Source organism: Lithobates pipiens, unplaced genomic scaffold (assembly GCF_037356315.1).
Source record: "Lithobates pipiens isolate NorthernLeopardFrog02 unplaced genomic scaffold, aLitPip1_a1.2 Scaffold_44, whole genome shotgun sequence".
In the NCBI taxonomy this organism is placed as follows: domain Eukaryota; kingdom Metazoa; phylum Chordata; class Amphibia; order Anura; family Ranidae; genus Lithobates; species Lithobates pipiens.
The window spans coordinates 4233500-4258062 of NW_027507870.1; the positions used below are offsets into that span (position 1 = coordinate 4233500).

The 24563-nt window shown below is 45.0% G+C and overlaps 1 protein-coding gene across 1 annotated transcript in view; it reads left to right on the plus strand.

Moving 5' to 3' along the window:
- The window catches only part of LOC143956900 (uncharacterized), a 53315-nt gene extending 30091 nt beyond the window's left edge, over positions 1-23224 (plus strand). The window contains exons 4-7 of the mRNA XM_077467070.1: positions 5711-6181; positions 13310-13455; positions 15592-15692; positions 22084-23224. Coding sequence (XP_077323196.1) covers positions 5711-6181; positions 13310-13455; positions 15592-15692; positions 22084-22273 — 908 coding nt within the window. The 3' untranslated portion in view covers positions 22274-23224. The remainder of the gene's footprint in view (positions 1-5710; positions 6182-13309; positions 13456-15591; positions 15693-22083) is intronic.
- Positions 23225-24563: the final 1339 nt, after the last annotated feature.

The following is a 24563-nucleotide window of genomic DNA, read 5'->3' on the forward strand; positions in this document are numbered from 1 at the left end:
GCATGATCATAATTCTCCCCTTTGTCATCATCCCCCTCATCTTCAATCCATGTCCTCTCTCCTGAACTCTGTCATCATTCTCCTCCTCTTCCAGCCATGTCAATTCTCCTCCTCTTCCATCCATGCCCCCTCTTCTCCCCTCTGTTGTTATCCCCCTCCTCTCCCATTTATGTCCTCTCTCCTCCCTTCTGTCATGATTCTCCTACTCTTCCATCCATGTCCCCTCTCCCATCATTATCCCCCTCTCCCATTCATATCCCCTCTCCTCCCCTCTGTCATCATTCTCTTTCATTCATGTCCCCTCTCTCTCCTCTGTCTTCATTCTCCTCCTCTTCCAACCATGCCCCCTCTCCTCCCCTCTGGTATCATACCCCACCTCTTCAATTCATGTCCTCTCTCCACCCTTCTGTCATGATTCTCCTCCTCTTCTATCCATGTCCCCTCTCAACCCCTCTGCCATCATTCTCCCCCTCTTCCATTTGTGTCCCCTCTCCTCCCCTCTGTTATCATCCCCCACCTCTTCAATTCATGTCCTCTCTCCACCCTTCTGTCATGATTCTCCTCCTCTTCTATCCATGTCCCCTCTCATCCCCTCTGTCATCATTATCCTCCTCTTCCATTCATGTCCCCTCTCATCCCCTCTGTCATCATTATCCTCCTCTTCCATTCATGTCCCCTCTCTCGCCTCTGTCATCATTCTCCTCCTCTTCCACCCATGGCCCCCTCCTCTCCCTTGTCATCATTCTCTTCCATTCATGTCCCCCTCCCTCTCCTCCCCTCTGCCATCATTCTCTTCTATTCATATCCCCTCTCCTCCCCTCTGTTATCACCCCCCACCTCTTCAATTCATATTGTTTCGCCTGCTGGGAAAGCCTATATATTCGGGTGGAGTCAGCTGATCTATGTTCTGTGCCACCTGGACGGCTGTCTGGGTGGATGTGCGTTGTAGTGTCCGGGCTACTAGACCGGAGATTTGGCCTATTCTAGGCACATCTGGCTGCTAGACTGTCTGAGGGCCTATCCAGAAGCAAGAGAGCAGCGCAGGGTTGGATTTGAGGCTTGCAATCCAACCAGAAGTGACGGTTCTACCGGCCAGAGTACCTGTTGTGGTCAGAGGTAGAGGGGAAGCTGTCGCCACTAAAGGGACCAACCACCTTGTTACTAGAGATCACGGTGAGTAACTGAAGCAAGTAACGGAGCAGTATTCTCACCAAAGGGGGACGGTGAAGAATTGAGAAACTTCAGTGGGTATCAAGCCTGGGACCCAACCAACGGAGGTGACGCTTGCAGAGCAGCCTTGTGTGTCAAGCCAGGAACTGAGCAGGCCAGCGGGGTGAATCTTGAAAGGTATCTAGAGTGCCAAGCCACGTACCCAGCAGAGAAGTGGGGTGATGCTTGAGGAAGATACCACCGTGAAGATTGGAGGAGCTCAAGGGATTCATCTAGTCTAGTGAGAGACCGGGAGCTCAGTGGGCTGAAGAATTACAAGGAGTAATTGTAGTGGAAGTGAAAGAACTGTTATGCTTTGTGTTAGGAACTGTTAAAGACTGTAACCATAGGAGACAGCATTCCTGCACACGCAGATGTGGTGTCTTGCTGAATGCCTTTCCCTGCATGGCTGTCCACCTGTTGAAGGTCTCGGAGTCTGCCAATAGATCTTGCAACTATCTAAGGGTGTACTGGCCCTAACCCTTTCTCCCAAAAGTTCTGTTAAGAGAAATAAAATCTCTTTTGCATTCAAGAAGTGTCTGGCACCCAATAACTTTAACTACCTTGCACCCACTATGCCTCACAACCCACCATATTCAGAAGGATGTCAGCTATCTCTGGCCCTGGAGGTTCTCATTAGACCAAAGGAGGCCTGGGACCTCGTTACAACACTTTTGTGGGACCATTGATATTTATACAGCAATCAGAGCTAAAAAAATAGTCACTGATTACTGTATAAATGTCACTGGCAGGGAAGGGGTTAACACTAGGGGGCAATCAAGGCAATCAGAGAACCAGTCTGGCTCTCTGAAGAGCAGTCGCAGGTCGCCGGTGGACATCTACGGCGATTTGCGCAGCCGTTACAGTATAATGACAGCGGCTGGTTGGCAAGCAGTTGAAGGCAGTGGTTGCCAAACTATGACCCACTGGCTGCCATAATCCTGCCCCTGCAACGAGAAGGCCATGTGTGTGTAGAGCTTTCTCACGGAACATCACGGAAGCCACTGTGCAGAGTGGTGCAGAGCGTTCCAGCACCCAGCAATTTGTTACAGATATCTTTTGACCATGACATCACAATGAGGAGCGCGGCCGGTCATGGAGCCTGCACACAGGTGAGTTTCACTGAACAACAGTGTAATGCCCCGTACACCCGATCGGAAATTCCGCCAGCAAATGTCCCATGAGATAATGCGACCGTGTGTACTGTATGCTCCATCGGACTTTTGTTGGTGGAGATTCGGGCAGCAAAAGACTGAGAGCAGGTTCTCAATTTTTCGCTCGGAAAAATTTCGGGTCGCAAATTCCGATCGTCTGTACAAATTCAGACGCGCAAAATTCCTACGCATGCTCGGAAACAATTTGATGCATGCTCGGAAGCATTGAAATTAATTTTCTCGGGTCATCGTGGGCGGTCGAAAGTTCAGAGAACTTTTGTGTGGCCGAGTGCATGCAAGCCGAGCCTGAGCGGAATCCCGTCGGAATTCCGTCGGAAAAACCATCAGAGATTTTTCCAACCAAAATTCCGATTGTGTGTACGCGGCATAACAGACTGCAAAGTAGTCCTTTGTTTAAAAACATTTTGTGGACCCCTGCTATATAGCAATTTGCCCATCACTTATTATTGTAGCACCCTCCTTGTTAGGCTGCTAGGTAAACTATTTTTTGGCTCCACTGTAGTGAGAGGATTGGTTGTTGATTGTTTGGTCTGATCAGGATCCCTGAGCTGAGAGTTTGATTGCTTCGCCTGCCTCTTGAAGAAGCTTCCAGAGCATAGGGAGGGAAATTCAAATGATCAGTAGAATATTTATCATGCCCCAGCTTATCCCTGGAAGGAGGCGTCCAGCAGGTGGCTGGGGTGGTAATAAATATGCAGGTGGCTTGAGCAGATTGTTCTTTTGTTGTCTGGGAGGGTTTAAGTTCTCCTGGGGGGCTTGTTGCCCCTAGAAGATAGCCAGAGAGATAGGCTGCAGTCTAGGCCTCAGCGGTTGCTAAGCTGAATGGCCTGTGGAAGATTGTCTGAGAATTACACTGGAGGGCACTACACTAGAGTGTTGGGTCTGGAGAAGGTTCTTGTTATCTCCCTCACTAAGGATCTGCCTGTGGATGCCGAGCCTGAGCGGAATCCCATCGGAATTCCGTCGGAAAAACAGAGTTTTTTCCAACCAAAATTCTGATTGTGTGTACGCGGCATAACAGACTGCAAAGTAGTCCTTTGTTTAAAAACATTTTGGGGACCCCTGCTATATAGCAATTTGCCCATCACTTATTATTGTAGCACCCTCCTTGTTAGGCTACTAGGTAAACTATTTTTTGGCTCCACTGTAGTGAGAGGATTGGTTGTTGATTGTTTGGTCTGATCAGGATCTCTGAGCTGAGAGTTTGATTGCTTCGCCTGCCTCTTGAAGAAGCTTCCAGAGCATAGGGAGGGAAATTCAAATGATTAGTAGAATATTTATCATGCCTCAGCTTATCCCTGGAAGGAGGCATCCAGCAGGTGGCTGGGGTGGTAATAAATATGCAGGTGGCTTGAGCAGATTGTTCTTTTCGTCGTCTGGGAGGGTTTCAGTTCTCCTGGGGGGCTTGTTGCCCCTAGAAGATAGCCAGAGAGATAAGAAGCTGCAGTCTAGGCCTCAGCGGCTGCTAAGCTGAGGGCCTGTGGAAGATTGTCTGAGAATTACACTGGAGGGCACTACACTCGAGTGTTGGGTCTGGAGAAGGTTCTTGTTATCTCCCTCACTAAGGATCCGCCTGTGGATGCTGGGGGGCAGACAGCACCTAGGACCCTGTGAGTAAAGACCTTGTTGGGACTGATAACTGGGTGAGTGCTATGAGGGAACTAAGTGCCAGCAGTGGCTTTGTGGACTGCTTCTGTAGGATCCTATATATACTAGCCATTCCTTACTACCTCAAGAAAGCTGCTTTTGAAAGATTAGAGAGAAGTTTGTCCTCCTATTGCTACTACTGATCATTTTGGAGTATTCTGTGACCCTAAACCCCTCTCCTGGCTGCTGAAGATCTCCCAGGGCAAGGGTAAAAAGTGGTTAAGCGCAACGCTGTTCTTATAGAAAGCTTGATACATGTGGCAGTCTCTCCCCTTAAAAATCCTGGGTTGTGCTCACTCTGTCCTCTTTACTCCAGAAAATCCTGGAGTGTGCTGATGTACTCTGTCCTCTTTTCTCCCGCTGCTTCTCAGGCAGGATTCCTTTCAAACTTCATTGCTTTTCTAATCTTCCCAAGCCAGCCTGAGCCTCCCTCCTCAGCGCTCCATCTTCCACCCGACTCCCCTGCTAGCATGACTCATCCTTATTTAAGGGATGACTCAGCCTCCCTGCCAGAACATTCTGCCTGGGGATTGGCCAAGCTCTCTCAATTATGCAGATCGACCCTCCTCGCCCCCACCCACTGACTTCTAGAAGTTTCCCCAAACTTCCAGATCAAGGGGAATTTACCACAGACCTGCGTCTGTGAGTCATCCAGCCTGACCTGCAGTAAACCCTGACCCAGATTCCAGACTCACAAACTAACCATGAGTGTGACATTAATTTGCATGCACTGAAGTAGTAGTGCACTAGAGGGTGCTACAATTAAAATGCACTTATTTCTAATAGATAGCCAAATTCTAATTAATGGCTCTGGGATTTACATTAATTCGTTAATTAACTCCATCTAGTTCAACCAATAGAAAAAATGCAGAAATAGAAAACCTCCATACACAGAACTTTATACCCACAGGTGATCCAGAGAAAGGCAAAAAAAAAATAAAAAATTATCCTATTTGCTCTAGTTTAGGAAAAAATAAATTCCTTCCTAATCCCCTGAAGGCAGTCGTATTCTGCACTCTATTCTGTTTTATGTTTTTATTCTTATAATGATTTATGAGCTCCTCATTCTCTCCCTTGTTATCTCTCGCCTTGACTATTGCAACTCCCTTCTCATTGGCCTGCCTCTCCATAGGCTCCTCCCCTCTTCAGTCTATCATGAATGCTGCTGCCAGACTTATCCACTTTACCAGCCGCTCAGCGTCTGCCAACCCTCTCCTCCAATCCCTACACTGGCTCCCAATCGCCCAGCGAATTAAATTCAAATTACTAACCACAACATACAAAGCCATTCACAACTCTGCCCCGAGCTACATCACCGATCTTGTCTCCAAATATCACCCAAACCGTCCCCTCCGCTCTTCTCAAGACCTCCTACTCTAAAGCTCTCTCGTCTCCTCCTCCCATGCTCATCTCCGGGATTTCTCCAGACCCTCTCCCATCCTCTGGAACTCGCTACCTCCACTGGTCCGGCTATCTCCTACTCCTTGCTACCTTCATGCGATCCCTGAAAACTCATCTCTTCTGAGCAGGGCCCTCTTAATCCTCTTGTATTTTATTGTATTGTAACTGTATTGTCTCCTTTTATATTGTAAAGGCGCTGTGTAAATTGTTGGCGCTATATAAATCCTGTATTATAATAATAATAATATTATTATTCTTATCTGTGTCACATGTTCTAGATGCTCAGGTGTCCGGTGATCTCCAGCAGGCGTTGACCCATCACCAGACCACATTCAGCAGTCTGACTCAGAGCCTCAGGAGTGAAGAGGAGCTCCTGGAGTCAATAAAGAAGAAGCTGGTGTGCACTGAGAGTGAGCTGGAGGACACCCATCGGGAGCTGGAGAAGACCCAGCAGAGTCTGGAGATGGTCCACCTGGAGCTGAAGGACATGGTAGAAAAGATGCTGGACCTAAACAGCAGTCATATTCAGAGTGTCAGGAGGGGAGAGGAGCTCCTGGCGTCAATGAGGAGCAATCTGACAGCCACCAAGACTGAGCTGGAGAAGGCAGTACAGAATGAGGCGGACCTGAACGGCTCTCTGCTACAGTGTCTTCAGGATAAAGAGACATCTTCAACCGAAATGCAGAAAGCAGACGTGACACTGAATAATGTAAAATCAAAACTGAACCAGTTCATAGCAGAGCGGAGAGGTATTATGTGTTATAATTCTGTTCATTATTTGATCAAAGTGTTTTCTAATAATCAAATTCCCCCTTGACCCTTTCACAAGCTAAAAGGCATTACTTTGTTATAATATTTTATTGACCAATTGATTTTCATGTAGAAATCTCCTCTAGGTAGGCTGCTAGGCTATATCTAGTTAATGGCTTCACTGCAGTGAGTGGAGCAGTGATCTATTGGTTTTGCCTATTCGGGATTTTCTAAGCTGGGAGTTTGGTTCCTCACACCTGCTTCTGGAAAAGGTGTACACGGCCTTAGCCACCTGTAGGCGGGTGCATGTAATCAACTGGCCTGCGAGTGGCACTCTGTCATTGTTATAGGGCAGTGATGGCGAACCTTGGCACCCCAGATGTTTTGGAACTACATTTCCCATGGTACTCCAGTACACTGCAGAGTGCCAGAGCATCATGGGAAATGTAGTTCCAAAACATCTGGGGTGCCAAGGTTCGCCATCACTGTTATAGGGGAAGAGGAATCTATAAGGGAAGTTTGCCCTTTTGGTGCCTCCATTAGTCCTCTCTGGGAAGGTAGGTAGGAATCTGACTGAATGCTGAGTTTTCGAGAGAGCTGAGGTTGCCATCTTAACGTGGGAGCCTTTAAATAGGAGATCCCACGTCATTGGGGCACCCTTCAGGCTAGTGGCAGGTTAGGGAAAGGAACCAACCCACTGGAAAGGGATGGTGCTTAGCACAGAGAAAGATTCTTGGCAATTAGGGACAGCATGAGGGACACTGTCTGGTATTGCAGAACATTCTGATATTTTTTCAGTGGTGAACGCAGTGGGAATTATCCTGTTCCACCACTCCTTCAGGAGAAGTCATCCTCTGGTAGCATCTGTCTCACACCTATCCCAGTGGCTGTGATAAACTGTATGGTCTGTATGTGCTTTAACTCCATTGCCAACCATGCCTATAAAAGTTCTAGTTAACAAAATCTGTAGTGTTCTTCTTGAATGGGTACCTGAAGGCAGGTGCAGTCTGTTGACTCCATGAATATAAAGGGAAATGGTGCAACGCTTTTTTACCAAAGAAATAAAAAGCACAATTAAACTGCACCAGAGTGGGTTATAAGTGTGCAAACACAGAAAAAGAACTTAAGAGTTAATTCACAGTCCTCATCAAAAACCAATAAGTGGTAATCTGGTAAGAGGCTATGTGTGGTCACTTATGATGGTAAGTGATGTAACTCAGGCCGGAAGAGTCCTCCACCATCAGTGAGCACACACAGCCTCTTACCAGATAATAACCATGACCACTGCAGAAAAAGATAAACGCAAAGATATAATCAAAGGGCAGGCTCCAGGTAGATTCAATCCTCTAGTTCACACCAATTGTTCCACTTCCTCCAGGGTCCGGATTGATTAACCACCAAAACAGTAGTATCACTCATAGAGAAAGAAAAACCCTCTCACAGCTTAGTAAACTCCAAAAACGCATTTATTAAAAGTATTGCTTGCATAAAACAAAGGAAACCCAACATATCAATATGAGGTTGTTTTAAACCAACAAGATGGCCACCATCTTCTATAGTTTCCTGAGGCAGAGATGTGATTGGATGCTGGTCACCAATGTGACTCTGCCAGTCATCTTAGGTGTGGCAGAGTCTATCTACGACCCTGGTCCCTGGGTTTGACGCACATGTGAGTAGGGAAGGGATAGGTCACCCATCTGTCAGGGACAGTATTAGCGGCAGGGAAAGGTTCCAGATGAATAGAGAAAGCTTAAGGCCGCGTACACACGGGCACACGGGCGGATTGTCTGCCCAACTAAGTTCGTCAGACAATCCGACAGACAATCCGTTCAAAATTTGCATGAACGGACTTGACCACACACGATGAACAGACAGTCCGCTGAAAGCGTGTGTGATGACGTGTACAGCACGTACGACGGGACTAGAAAAACAACGTCCTATACACTGCAATGCAACCTTCGGCCGTGTAAATCCTTTCTGAGCATGCGCCATACTTAGTCCATCCAACTTGCCTACACACGAGCGGACTGTCCGCTGAAACCAAGTTTGGACGGACAAAACCAAGTTTGAACGGACTGTCTTACGGAAATTCCGTAAGACTTTGTTCGTCAGATTGTCTGCTGAAAAAGTCAGCTGAAGCCCACACACGAGCGGATTGTCCGCTGAAACACGGTTCAGCGGACTAAGTTGGACAGACAATCCGCCCGTGTGTACGCGGCCTAAGGCTCCGCATTCCTCTTGGACATCTTCCCATTCGGTTTCGGAACAGCCAGGCCGAATTATTTCCCTCCAGACAGACGCTGTCATCTTGACTGATACTTGCTCAGCTACACGTTATTGGTATCCATAAATGTTCCCGGTTGGCTCTCCTCCCACTGGGTTGCTGTGAAGTCTTTGCCTTTTTTTTTTAAACAAATTCTACCATTTGCAACTGGACGTTGTGTGTGTTATTGCCGCCACACCACCCTGCACCCACCCACATACCTGCACCGAGGCCTGCCTACAAACCTCTGTAGCAACCCGAGTTGAGAATGGCTAAGTAATGCCACGTACACACAATCTGAATTCTCATTGGAAAAAGCTCTGATGGTTTTCCCGTCTGAATTCCGATGGAATTTCCCTCAAACTGTCTTGCCTACACACTGTCACACCAAATTCCGACAGTCAATAACAACGCGGCATACAACACGTTCGATGGCACTATAAAACCTGATGGTTTTCCCGACGGAATTCTGCTCAAGCTGTCTTGCCTACACACGGTCACACCAAATTCCGATAGTTTAGTACGTGGTGACATAAAACACGTACGACGGGACTAGAAAGAGGAAGTTCAATAGCCAGTAGCCAATAGCTTCCGTTTCGTAGTTGAATCTGAGCATGCGTGATTTTTGGTGTGTTGGAATTGCAAACACACAATCGAAAAATCCGACAGAAAGGTTTTCCGTCTGAAAAATTAAGAAGAGGCTCTCAATCTAAAGTCCGTCGGAAATGCCGACAGAAAAAGACCGATGGGCATACACACAGTCAGAAAATCCGATGAAAAGCTCTCATCGGACTGTTTCCATCGGAAATTCCGGCCGTGTGTACGCGGCATTAGAGTGTGAGAAAAGAGGTGTTTGGCTGGATAAGTACATATACTTATACCCCAATGTCTAAACTATCCCTCATCTGTAAATATGGAGGAACCTCAGTAGGGTATGGGGGGGGGGTTTGCTTTGGACCTCTCCATCAAAGCATATTTCCAGTTGACATGTCCTGAATAATCACTGCAAGGGTCAGCTTGTGTGTTTGTCAGCTTAAATGTCTGGTGTACCTAAAATCTCCAGGGATGAGGAAGTAATACTTTTATTTTATACTGTTTATAAAATTAACGGTGGCTAATTTGAGGAGAGAGCAGAGAGACGACTCATCAGTGAGCTGCTGCTCTTTCCCTACCATGTAGACACATATGCCAGTACTTGTACTAAAGCCACAGGTGTCCTGCACTAAGAGGGTCAAAAAGTTCTATATAATTCCAGCCTTGAAAGTGTTAATTTTCAATAGCACCACAATCTTGCTGCCTTCACAACCAGCCAGCACTGTAAACTACAAACACACAAGCATGAGAGAAGAGCGCACAGCCTCTGGTGCAATACCCTTTATTTTGTGATTAAAAACTAGATAAAAATGCACTCACAAGAAAAAAAATGTATCAGTGCTTATCAATCACATCTCCCCACCATGGTACTGTGCACCAAAATCCTCTCACCACCCTTCATAGGAGCTCAAGGTGACAGTGTGGATATGGCAGCAGTCCTGGATCGAATGTAGTCACCACTGTGCTTGATCTCATGCTGGGGACCCCCAAGTTGGTTTTCATGTGCATGTGAAATGTCAGCGTGCATGAGATCAAGCACAGTGGTGACTGCATTCGATCCAGGATTGCTGCCATATCCACATACCCTGTCAGCTGGAGCTCCTATGGAGGGTGGTGAGAGAATTTTGATGCACAATACCGTGGTGGGGAGATGTGTTTGTTAAGCTCTGATTCCTTTTTTCTTGTGAGTGCATTTTTATCTAGTTTTTATCATAAAATAAAGGATATTACACCAGAGCCTGTGGGCTCTTCTCTCTTGTTTGTGTGTTTTATCTTTCCCTATCCAGTCACGGCCCTGGTTAAGCTGTGCTGTTGTGACTACAATGAATACGAGTGTATGGTCAGGACCTGAGTCTGCTCTCCGATTGGTGTGTCTGGATTAGAAAACCAGATACATCTTTTTGGCAAGTGAGATAGATCACATACATGAATTTAAATTTAATTTAGCATTTAGCCTGTATTTACACTTTAAATATTTAATTGGACTAGAATTCATCTTCCTCCTGACATTTACCTTACAAATACACTGTACATAACTTCAGAAAACCCCCAATGTTGGGCTTTTTCTAGACCTAGACACGCCTCTTTTTTACAACTTCCAACCCCTTTAATGATGCTATTATTTGAGTAAGAACTAGTATTAGGACATTCTATTGGAGGCAGCGTGAGGGTTGCTTTATATGCAGAGCTTCTGTTTATCTGTACAGGCCACCAAACAAGAACAAGGAGATATGACTTCATGTTACCTGAACCAAAATGAGTCTTCTGACTCTTCAAATTGCACCCCCTGTACCTCCATCCTTTACAGTTCTCTGCAAAGTGATGCTGCGTACACACGATCGGAATTCCAGCCAGAAAAAGACCGATGAGAGCTTTACATCGTAAAATGCGACTGTGTATAAGCTCCATCGGAATTTAGCTGTCCGAATTTCCACCAGCCAAAAATTGTTAGCATGTTCTCAATTTTCCCAACGGAAAAACATTCTATCGGAAATTCTGATCGTGTGTATGCAATTCCGACATGCCAAAAATCACGCATGCTCAGATTCAACTACGAGACGGAAGCTATTGGCTACTGGCTATTAAACTTCCTTTTTCTATTCCCTTTTGTACGTTTTGTACGTCACCGCATTCTAAACTATCGGAATTTGGTGTGACCGTGTGTAGGCAAGACAGCTTGAGCGGAATTCCACCAGGAAAACCATCATTGCTTTTTCCGACGAGAATTACGATCGTGTGTACTCGGAATGAGGAAAAAAAATGATTGCACTCTGCTATGTTTTGGCTTTGTCCATCATGTGTACGGTAGACCAGTGTTTCTCAACCTTGGTCCTCAAGAAACAGACCATGTTTTGGAAATTTCTCTTATGCCCCATACACACGATCGGAAATTCGGGCAGCAAAAGACCGATGAGAGCTTTTGGTCAGAAAATGCGACCGTGTGTATGCTCCATCGGACTTTTGCTGGCCGAATTCCCGCCGGCAATAGATTGAGAGCAGGTTCTTTATTTTTCCGAGAGAAAAAGTTCCAATCGTCTGTACAAATTCCGACCCGCAAAATTCCTATGCATGCTTGGAAACAATTTGACGCATGCTCGGAAGCATTGAACATCATTTTCTCGGCTCGTCGTAGTGTTGTACGTCACCGTGTTCTTGATGGTCGAAAGTTCAGAGAACTTTTGTGTGTATGCAAGGCAAGCTTGAGTTGAATTACATCCAAATTTTTTCTGTTGGAATTTCTGATCGTGTGTATGGGGCATTAGATAAAATAGCTGTCCAAAATACCAAGCCATTGACTCTGATTTAAAGCACATGAGAGATAAAGGAAAACCTGAAAACATGGCCTGTTGGGGGTACTTGTGGACTGAGGTTGAGTACCACTGGGGTAGACCACATCACCTCTACTAACCCATATGGGAAAAATGTCAATCACGTGCCATCTCCACTTTCAGGGATGGATTAAGGCAGAATGTAGCACTAGCAAGGTAGCACCTGCCCGCCATGCCCATTGAACTGATATTGGAGATGACTTTGAGCAGAGGTCTCCAAACTTTCTAAAAAAAAAAAGGGTCAGTTTACTGTCCTTCAGATTTTCGGGGGGGGGGGGGGGGGGGCAAACTATGCCCAGTGGGAATAAGCACTGCCTGATCTTTGGTGTAAAGGGGAAAAATAGTGCCCCATTGTTGTTGTCAATAGAAGGAATAATGTCCCAATGTTAGTGTCAATGGCAGGACTAGGGTTGCCTCAAGGGTCGGATAAAGGAAAGAAAAGGCCTGCATCCGGGCCCCAGGGCCACAATTTGGAGACCACTGACCTGGCGTACTCCAAACTCACTTTAAACCTGAACTCCAAAACACCCGATTTTTGTACTCTGGTGACCCAGCCCCGCAGCTCAATAGGGTGCCAAAAAGCAGAAGTTAGAAGTTTGAGTAATACCCCGTACACACGATCGGACTTTCCGCCAACAAAACCGTGGATTTTTGTTCGAAGCTTGTTGGCTTAAACTTGTTTTGCATTCACGTGGGTCACACAAATGTTGGCCAACAATTTACGAACGTGGGAACGTGGTGACGTACAAGACGTACAACGCGTACGACAAGCCGAGAAAAAAGAGGTTCAATAGCCATTGCGAATCCTTCTGCTTGATTCCGAGCATGTGTGAACTTTCGTGCATCGGACTTCTGTACACACGATCGAAAATTCCGACAACAAAGTTTTGTTGGTGGAAAATTTGAGAATCCACTAGCCAACATTTGTTGGTGGAAAGTCCAACAACAAATGTTCAGTGGAGCCTACACAGGGTTGGACTTTCCACCAACAAGCTCGCATCCAACATTTGTTGTCGGAAAATCCGATCGCGTGTACGGGGCATTAGAGATGTGTTTGGAGGATGCCTGAGCTCACCTCTAGTTGACATTGATAAGGACTGGAACAGGCACAGAGCAGCCACCCCATTTGCATTGTCTGTACTGCCATGTTCCCATCAGGCACCAGCCGCCCACAAGTCCATCCTCCCTTGAAGGGGCAGTCAGGTGCACAGCTTTGGCCAATTGCTCTTCTTCCTGTTTTATTGCCGGAGGTTTGGGTCCCTTGGTCATTCACTTGGTCATTCGCTGGACCCCAAGCTTCTGCTTACAATGCCCGGTGGATGGCCTTGCTCTGTTTAGTTTATCATCTAATTGTAGAACCCCTCAGAAAACGATTTCTATAAGATTTCCATCCCCGACTCCAGAGCTTGACTTATTGTGTACCCATGCGTTATTTTTTCCAGGTCTTTGCCCCGAAGGCTGGGACCTCTTCGGAAAGAAATGTCTCTGGATTTCTAAAAATACAGGGACATGGGAAAGTGGCAGGGCAGACTGCGAAAGAAAAGGTTCCAACCTGGTTACCGTACAGAAGGATTCAATGGAACTTCGGGTAGGTGGTATATAGTAATTCCACCTGTGAGTAGAGTCTTAGGCCTGGTTCACACTAATGCTACGTCTATCGCATCGCACAGAAATGCATAACAAGGGAAATCACATTGTTTTTAATGGTGCCCATTCAAATCAATGTGACTCAGAATGATGTGATTTTAGAAAAAGGTTCCTGTATTACTTTGGTGAGATTATTTACATTGGAACCTGTCCACATAGAATAAGCGGAGTCACATCAAAGTCACATCAAAGTCACATCAAATTTTCACCAAATTTTCACCAAATAATTAATAAATCGTATCAAAGTTGCATCACAGTAGTGTAAACCGAGCTGACACTGAGATAAGGGGGGATATGATCTCCATGTATAATACATAAGGAGGGATATGATCTCTATGTATAAATACATAAGGGGGGGATATGATCACCATGTATAAATACATAAGGGGGGGATATGATCACCATGTATAAATATATAAGGGGGGATATGATCTCCATGTATAAATACATAAGGGGGATATGATCTCCATGTATACATATATAAGGGGGATATGATCTCCATGTTTAAATACATAAGGGGGGGATATGATCTCCATGTATAAATACATAAGGGGGGATATGATCTCAATGTATAAATACATAAGGGGGGATATGATCTCCATGTATAAATATATAAGGGGGGATATGATCTCCATGTATAAATATATAAGGGGGGATATGATCTCCATGTATAAATACATAAGGGGGGATATGATCTCCATGTATACATACATAAGGGGGGATATGATTTCCATGTATAAATACATAAGGGGGGATATGATTTCAATGTATCAATACATAAGGGGGATATGATTTCCATATATAAATACATAAGGGGGATATGATTTCCATGTATAAATACATAAGGGGGATATGATTTCCATGTATAAATACATATGGGGGGGGATATGATTTCCATGTATAAATACATAAGGGGGGGTATGATTTCCATGTATAAATACATAAGGGGGGGATATGATTTCCATGTATAAATACATAAGGGGGGGTATGATTTCCATGTATAAATACATAAGGGGGGATATGATTTCCATGTATAAATACATAAGGGGGGGATATGATCTCCATGTATAAATACATAAGGGGGGATATGATTTCCATGTATAAATACGTAAGGGGGGATATGATTTCCATGTATAAATACATAAGGGGGAGATATGATCTCTATGTATAAATACATAAGGGGGGATATGATCTCCATGTATAAATACAAAAGGGGGGGATATGATCTCCATGTATAAATACATAAGGGGGGATATGATCTCCATGTTTAAATACATAGGGGGGGGGGGATATAATCACCATGTATAAATACATAAGGGGGATATGATCACCATGTATAAATATATAAGGGGGGATATGATCTCTATGTATAAATACATAAGGGGGGATATGATCTCTATGTATAAATACATAAGGGGGGATATGATCTCCATGTACAAATATATAAGGGGTCCATATAGTGAACTTGGTGTTGAGTTATTCACTTTAAGATCACAGAGGACAAGGGGGCACTCTTTACGTCTAGAGGAAAAGAGATTTCATCTCCAAATACGGAAAGGTTTCTTCACAGTAAGAGCTATGAAAATGTGGAATAGGCTCCCTGCAGAGGTGGTTGTGGCCAGCTCAGTGGATTGCTTTAAGAAAGGCCTGGATTATTTCCTAAGTTTACATAATATAACTGGGTACTGACATTTATAGGTAAAGTTGATCCGGGGAAAATCCGATTGCCTCTCGGGGGATCAGGAAGGAATTCTTTCCCCTGCTGGAGGAAATTGGATCATGCTCTGCTGGGGGTTGTTTGCCTTCCTCTGGATCAACTGTGGGTGTGGCATTCTGTATATGGGATTAAATGATCCCCCTTTTTACTGGCTGAACTAGACGGACTTGTGTCTTTTTTTTAACCTGACTAACTATGTAACTATATTTCAGATTTAGCAGACTTCAGTATTATATTATTGTACTTTATTATGTTACATTGTCCAAATTAGACAGTTTTTTCTATTGACCATAATAAATGAGAAAAGACGATATGTACAAATCCACTGCACATTCTCTTTAACACCAAAACTATTCTTAGCATTTCCCAGAGGAGGATCATAGAGGATTCTGGGCCGGGAAGGAATTAATATGGAATTCGATAACTCAAGAATGGAAATGGCCGAAACCCTACCAGTCATTGTAAGTATGGCAAGATATTACCATCGGTGCCATGTTATAGATTACCCCACCCGCTCAGGCAGACTGGTCTGGATGGGAACATAGCCAAACAAACAAATCATACTGAAAGTCATTGTTACATTTATTAACTGCATAGTATTAATTATTAATTGCACACAATTATCAGAATAAAATCAGGGGAATTCATAAAAATTAGAATTCCATCAAGGATCTTCGAAGTTGAGTGGGTGGAGACTGACGGAGATTTAGAGACACTTGTTTCCCATCAGGCTCGCTCCTGGCGTGATTGACAGCAGGAAGTGGGCCAATCCAAAGCCAACAGACAGCCCGCTATAGACCCCGCCCACTGCCTGCTGTCAATCACGCGGAGAGAGAGCGAACATGATGGGGGAACTCGTGTCTCAGCTTCATCCATCAAGCTCTGCACACTGCCAATATCATTGGCTGGTAGGAGGCTTTTGGCCAATCCAATCTCCCCTAGCTCCATTGCTAGGGGCGGGCCTTCTCTTCTGATGTAACTAACAAATGGTCCCTTCCCCTCATCAAGCTCTGTACACTGCCAATATCATTAGCGGGTAGGAGGCTTTTGGCCAATCCAGTCTCTCCTAGCCCCATTGCTAGGGGCGGGCCTTCTCTTCCGATGTAACAAACAAATGGTCCCTTCCCCCCATCAAGCTCTGCACACTGCCAATATTATTGGCTGGTAGGAGGCTTTTGGCCAATTCAATCTCTCCTAGCCCCATTGCTAGGGGCGGGCCTTCTCTTCCGATGTAACAAACAAATGGTCCCTTCCCCCCATCAAGCTCTGCACACTGCCAATATCATTGGCTGGTAGGAGGCTTTTGGCCAATCCAATCTCTCCTAGCCCCATTGCTAGGGGCGGGCCTTCTCTTCCGATGTAACAAACAAATGGTCCCTTCCCCCCATCAAGCTCTGTACACTGCCAATATCATTGGCTGGTAGGAGGCTTTTGGCCAATCCAATCTCTCTCCTAGCCCCATTGCTAGGGGCGGGCCTTCTCTTCCGACGTAACAAACAAATGGTCCCTTCCCCCCCCCACCTATAACTGGCCTTCACGGCAAAGAGCTCATGGAAGGGCAAACGCATGAAAAGACAACAAAAACAGAAGATTCCATAGGTCAACTCGCCAACCAGTCTGCTGACCAACCAGATTAACCTGTCCAACAGTTTACTTTGCACGCATTTGCAAAGGCATGCGTGAGGTGCAAGGTCTCTTCGCAGCAGCCTGTGTATTACTTGTAGACCTAACGCTACTGAATTTATGAGCGTCTCCACGATGGGGGCACGTGCATTCAATGGAATGCGCTTGCAAATGCGTGCTAACTAAACCCCTGTTTTTAACCACTTCAGCCCCTGAAGATTTTACCCCCCCTCCTGACCAGAGCACTTTTTGCGATTCCGCATTGTGTCGCTTTAACTGACAGTTGCGTGGGCATGTGATGTGGTTCCCAAACAAAATTGGTGTCCTTTTTCTCCCACAAATAGAGCTTTATTTTGGTGGTATTTGATCGCCTTTGTGGTTTTTATTTTTTGCGCCATAAACAAAAAATAAAAACACCAAATTTTTTAACTTTTTGCTATAATAAATATACCCCAAAAATATATAAAAAACATTTTTATTCCTCAGTTTAGGCCGATACGTATTCTTCTACATATTTTTGGTTAAAAAAAAAAAATCGCAATAAGCATTTATTGATTGGTTTGCCCAAAAGTTATCACAAAAGCATCTACTAATAGGGGATAGTTTTATGGCATTTTTTATTAATAATTTTTTTTTTACTGGTAATGGTGGCGATCTGCGATTTTTATTGTGACTCAGACATTATGGCAGACAGATTGGACACCTTTGGTGCAATTTTGGGACCGTTCACGTTTATACAGCGATCAGTGCGATTAAAAATGCATTGATTAATGGTGTAAATGTGACTGCTAGTGAAAGGGTTAACCACTAGGTGGCACTGTAGAGATGAAGTGTGACCTAGGGAGTGATTCTAACTGTGGGGGGGAGGGGCTACATGTGACATGACACTAATCTCTGCTCCCGATTACAGGGAGCGGTGATCAGTGACAGTGTCACTAGGCAGAACGGGGGAGATGCTTGTGTACATCGGCATTTCCCCGTCCTTCCTCTCCGTGAGACAATCGTGGGTATTGCCGCGGACATCGAGTACGTAGGACCCACGACCCGCAGGACCCACGATCACACTCACGGAGGTCGCAGTGGGCGCACACGCTCCCGCAAACTGCATCTTAAAGGGCAGCGTACAGGTACGTTAATCTGCCTGTACGTGACCTTCTACCAAATTATATCGGCATGAGCCGGTCGGCAAGCGGTTAACGCAGACTCTTGGACAGGTTAATCTGGTTGGTCAGCAGACTGGTCGGCGAGTCGAGCTATGGAATGTTCTGTTTTTGTCTTTCCTTCTTTTCAGCTGCAGCAGCAGCCAATGAAAGTCCTCCCCTTCTACTCCCCTCCTCTTTCTGCACTGTGAGTCTGATGCCAGGGATAGGAGCAGAAGGACACTCTGCTGGGCGTCTTAAAGGGGCTTCTCCCTTTAGAGATGGGCCGAACTCCCCCCCTGTTCAGTTTACAGTGGAACTGCAGAACAGGGGAAATGTTCCGACCCAAACGGCAAACCTCATTGAAGTCTATGGGACCCGAACAGGAAAAATCAAAAGTGGCCATCTTGAAGGCTTATATGCAAGTAATTGACCATAAAAGGGGTATTGGGGTCTGGGTACTGCCCTGGGGGGACATGTATCGATCACATTTTTTTCTTTTTAAACAATCGTTTTTCAGGAGCAGTGATTTAAATGATTAAATGCAACAATAAAAATGAAAAATTCCTTTAAATATAGTACCTGGGGGAGGGGGTCCCCTTAATCTGCCTGTAAAGTGCCGCATCTGTCGCATGTATAAAACATGCTACAGCAAAAATAAAGTTTTACAATAAAATAAAGTAAAAAGGACAAAAAATAAATAAAAATGGTGTGGGGTCCCCCCAAAATTCATACAGGGCCCTTTTTCCGAGCAAGCGGCCCGGCAGGTCAGGGAAGCGGACAAACGAGTGCCCCCCCCCTCCCGAATCATACCAGGCCACATGCCCTGGGGACAAGAGCCCTTTTCTGACAACCCTGGACAGTGGTTGTCTCCCCTTTTACAAAGCACCCACCCCCCCCCCCCCATCTTGAGGGCATGCAGCCTGGTATGGTTCAGAAGGGGGGGAACTAGATCGCTCATTCCCTTTCCTGACCTGCCAGACTGCATTGCCGAATAAAGGTCTGTTATGGATTTTGGGGAGGACCCCACGCCGTTTATAACTAAAAATTTGGCATGGGGTTCCTCTCCAAATCCAAACCAGTCCTGAAGGTCCTGGAATGGACTGGGTGGGGGACCCCACGCCATTTTTTTTCGTTATTCTTTCAATACCTGCAGTTTAGTCATTTTAAATGGTATTTGACTTGTTTCTTTTTCTTTAAAAACGTAATGTAACAGTCCAGGATTGTGTCCATAGGAAGGAAGTTGTCCCTACTCATTGTTTCGGCCAAGCTAATCTTTCCATAACCCATCTACCCCATCCGAGTTATTATCCCCAATTAACCGCTTGCCGACCAGCCGCCGCAGTTGTACTGCGGCAACATGGCTTGGCTGTGCAAATTGCCCTCATGTTACATTGCTTCCCTTTTTGTCCACTAGGGGTGCTTGCGTGGCCCCGGCTTGCCCACGGAGCCAGGCTCCTGCGATCACTCGGGGCACGCGGAGAACCCAGATCTGTGCCTGTAAACACAGTTTCCTGTTCTCTGAGGGGAGAACAGACAGTCCGTCTGTTCATACAAAGTATGAACAGCGATCTATCTTTTCCCCTACACAGTCCCTTCCCCCCTTCAGTTAGAACACACACTAGGGAACACAATTAACCCCTTGATCGCCCCTCTAGTGTTAACCCCTTCCCTGCCAGTGACATTTTTATAGTAATCAATGCATTTTTATATCACTGACTGCTGTATTAATGACAATGGTCCCAAAAATGTGTCAAAATTGTCTGATGTGTCCGCCGTAATGTCGCAGTCCCGATAAAAATCGCAGATCGCCGCCATTACTAGTAAAAAAAGAAAAATAATAATAATAAAAATGCCTTAAATCTATCCCCTATTTTGTAGACACTATAACTTTTTCGCAAACCAATCAATATACGCTTATTGCGATTTATTTTTTTCACTGAAAATATGTAGAAGAATACGTATCGGCCTAAACTGAGAAAAAAATATTTTTTTTTTATATATTTTTGGGGGATATTTATTATAGCAAAAAGTAAAAAATATTGCTATTTTTTCTAAATTCATGCCCTTTTTTTGTGTATAGTGCAAAAAATAAAACCCGCAGAGGTGATCAAATACCACCAAAAGAAAGCTCTATTTGTGGGGGAAAAAGGATGTCAATTTTGTTTGGAAGCCACGTCGCACGACCGCGCAATTGTCAGTTAAAGCGATGAAGGCTCCGGTCAGGAAGGGGGTAAAACTTTCCGGGGGGGGGGGGGGGGGGGGGGGTGAAGTCATTAAACAACAAAACCAAACTCAAAGACTGTTTTATGGTGCCCAGATGAAAGTGAAAAATGCTTGTTTCCTGGCTATGTAGGAAAAGGGAAGCCAGCTACCAGCAGGCCTTGTGAGGACAATGCTACATATAAATAGTTAGTACATACAGGTACAGTGGTGTGAAAAAGTGTTTGCCCCCTTCCTCATTTCCTGTTCCTTTGCATGTTTGTCACACTTAAGTGTTTCGGAACATCAAACCAATTTAAACAATAGTCAAGGACAACACAAGTAAACACAAAATGCAATTTGTAAATGAAGGTGTTTATTATTAAAGGTGAAAAAAAATCAAAACCATCATGGCCCTGTGTGAAAAAGTGATTGCCCCCCTTGTTAAAACATACTATAACTGTGGTTGTCCACACCTGAGTTCAATTTCTCTAGCCACACCCAGGCCTGATTATTGCCACACCTGTTCACAATCAAGGCATCACTTAAATAGGAGCTGCTTGACACAGTAAGGTCCACCAGAAGATCCTTAAAAGCTACACATCATGCCGAGACCCAAAGAAATTCAGGAACAATTGAGAAAGAAAGTAATTGAGATCTATCAGTCTGGAAAGGGTTATAAAGCCATTTCCAAAGCTTTGGGAATCCAGCGAACCACAGTGAGAGCCATTATCCACAAATGGCGAAGATATTGGAACAGTGGTGAACCTTCCCAGGAGTGGCCGGCCGCCCAAAATTACCCCAAGAGCGCAGCGACGACTCATCCAAGAGGTCACAAAAGACCCCACAACAACGTCCAAGGAACTGCAGGCCTCACTTGCCTCAGTTAAGGTCAGCGTTCATGCCTCCACCATCAGGAAAAGACTGGGCAAAAATGGCCTGCATGGCAGAGTTCCAAGGAGAAAACCACTGCTGAGCAAAAAGAACATCAAAGCTCGTCTCAATTTCTCCACAACACATCTTGATGATCCCCAAGACTTTTGGGACAACATTCTGTGGACCGATGAGACAAAAGTGGAACTCTTTGGAAGGTGTGTGTCCAAGTATATCTGGCGTAGAAGGAACACTGCATTTCATAAAAAGAACATTATACCAACAGTAAAATATGGTGGTGGTAGTGTGATGGTCTGGGGCTGTTTTGCTGCTTCAGGACCTGGAAGACTTGCCGTGATAAAAGGAACTATGAATTCTGCTGTCTACCAAGAGATCCTGAAGGAGAATGTCCGACCATCTGTTCGTGTACTCAAGCTGAAACGAACTTGGGTTCTGCAGCAGGACAATGATCCTAAACACACCAGCAAGTCCACCACCGAATGGCTGAAGAAAAACAAAATGAAGACTTTGGAGTGGCCTAGCCAAAGTCCTGACCTGAATCCTATTGAGATGTTGTGGTATGACCTTAAAAAGGCCGTTCATGCTCGAAAACCCTCTAATGTAACTGAATTAGGACAATTCTGGAAAGATGAGTGGGCCAAAATTCCTCCAGGACGCTGTAAAAGCCTCATTGCACGTTATCGCAAACGCTTGGTTGCAGTTGTTGCTGCTAAGGGTGGCCCAACCAGTTATTAGGTTTAGGGGGCAATCACTTTTTCACACAGGGCCATGATGGTTTGGATTTTTTTTCACCTTTAATAATAAACACCTTCATTTACAAATTGCATTTTGTGTTTACTTGTGTTGTCCTTGACTATTGTTTAAATTGGTTTGATGTTCCGAAACACTTAAGTGTGACAAACATGCAAAGGAACAGGAAATGAGGAAGGGGGCAAACACTTTTTCACACCACTGTATATATATGGTGTAATAATATGATCTGATCACTTTACAGACAGCGCGACGATTGTCTGAAAATCAGTGGCGGAGATTTGCGGGGCGTTTCCTGCGCAGAACGCAACTGGTGGATCTGCGAGAAGAATCTGGTATTGACCTCCCTGGGGAAGTCTCCATATACACCCTCTCAGAAGAGACCAGAATTCACCCTGGGGAAGACCGACTTCTACTGTAATAAGAAGATCTGAGACCACCAAGTAACGTTTCCTTTAGAAATTACGGGAATTTTATTTTTCTCCCGAAAGTCTAGAAATTGGCTGAGAATTGTGTGCTGGACATCCAGGAGGTACAACACTGCCCTTCCCAGAATAAACGAAACCCCCCCTTCCCTATTTTTCCTCCCACTCTCTTCCATAGTTTCCCCCCTTCCCCCCACCCTTCCTTTCCACCCCTTTCCCTCCCCCATCCCCCTGTCACCCTTAGTCATTTTTCTTTTTATTGGATAGATTAGCCCCGACCTCAGTCCTGTCGCCTCTTCTGGCCAGCCTCCTGAGTGCAGCCCAGTGCCCATCATCTCTCTATTCTATTTTTGGCTCAACATCAGCGTGCAGGTAACAAAGCCCTGGTTGGTGGTTGGCTAATGGATCTGGACGGCCACAATATATATTTTTGTGGACATTGTTATTGTTTGGTATGTTCTTAACTGTGTTTTTTGATTTAGTGACACATCTATTTCTGTCTTTCAACAAATATCCCCTGAGGAAGCCCCAGCGGGCAAAACGTGTCGGGACACAATTTCTGAAAGACTCTGATCTACTAAATGTGCACTTTTTTATATTTGCGCAATGTTTGTATAGCCAACAGCATTGGTTTTAACACGCTTGTTAGCTGTTTAATTAATTTTGTTATATTTTTTTACAATTATTGTTGTGTTTCTCTGTTCTTTGTACATGGCACCCTGAAAGTCCCACCAAATTACTCTTCCCTATTTACATACTATTCAGGGATGGTGGTGACTTTGATTGACACTGTCACCTCTCCATATCACTTATTACTGTATAAAGAGGCCCACGTGGGCTGCCAATGCTGACCTATCCTGTGAAAATGCTGCTTCCCTGGCTGCCACGCTGATCCCTTGGCTTGAATTTTTCCTAGTCACTAATTATTAACAAGTACGCCGATTAAATATTCTGCTCTCACTTTTCCTGGTCTGTACTGAAGCCAGGCACTTGACATTTTCAGAAGAAGGTGAGCCATGGCAGCCTCCCTCCATGTTTCTCTAAGGCCCATGGCACTTTACTGATCCTATAGATATAAAAAATAATAGTGTGGCGCTCAAAAACTAGAGAAAATTAAAAATTTGAAATAAACCACTATGACAATTGTTAATATATGACATAGCATATCAGTCCATCTTGATTCCATATACCCTGAAGGTGCAAATAAACAACAAGACAATCTAAGGTGATAAATCTTGAAGAAAATGCTGGATCGTGAAGTCAAGTCAAAAAAGTAAGGTTGGCGCGCTTACCAGATGAGGTGGACACAGGTAGTGATCTGTGAGTAAAGCAGTAGGTGGACCTCAATGATAGATGGTGGAAGATCATACTTCAGATGAACGGACAGATGAGTTGGACACATGTACCTTACAGCACATGAGTCAAGCGGGCATAGTGAGGACTCAGCCTCAATGTAGTGATCTTTGAGTAAAGCAGTAGGTGGACCTCAATGATAGATGGTTGAAGAACGTTCTTCAGACAACCAAAAAGATGAGGCGAACACATGTACCTTACAGCACATGGGTCAAGAAGGCATAGTGAGGACTCGGCCTCAATGTAGTGAACTGTGAGTAAAGCAGTACGTAGACCTCAAGGATAGATGGTGGAAGATCATACTTCAGACGAATGGACAGATGAGGTGGACACATGTACCTTACAGCACATGAGTCAAGCGGGCATAGTGAGGACTCAGCCTCAATGTAGTGATCTTTGAGTAAAGCAGTAGGTGGACCTCAATGATAGATGGTTGAAGAACGTTCTTCAGACAACCGAAAAGATGAGGCGAACACATGTACCTTACAGCACATGGGTCAAGAAGGCATAGTGAGGACTCGGCCTCAATGTAGTGAACTGTGAGTAAAGCAGTAGGTAGACCTCAAGGATAGATGGTGGAAGATCATACTTCAGACGAATGGACAGATGAGGTGGACACATGTACCTTACAGCACATGGGTTAAGCGGGCATAGTGAGGACTCAGCCTCAATGTAGTGATCTTTGAGTAAAGCAGTAGGTGGACCTCAATGATAGATGGTTGAAGAACGTTCTTCAGACAACCGAAAAGATGAGGCGAACACATGTACCTTACAGCACATGGGTCAAGAAGGCATAGTGAGGACTCAGCCTCAATGTAGTGATCTGTGAGTAAAGCAGTAGGTAGACCTCAAGGGTAGATGGTGGAAGACCGTTTTTCAGATGAAGGAACAGATGAAGTGGACTCATGTACCTTACGGCACATGGGTCAAGCAGGCATAGTGAGGA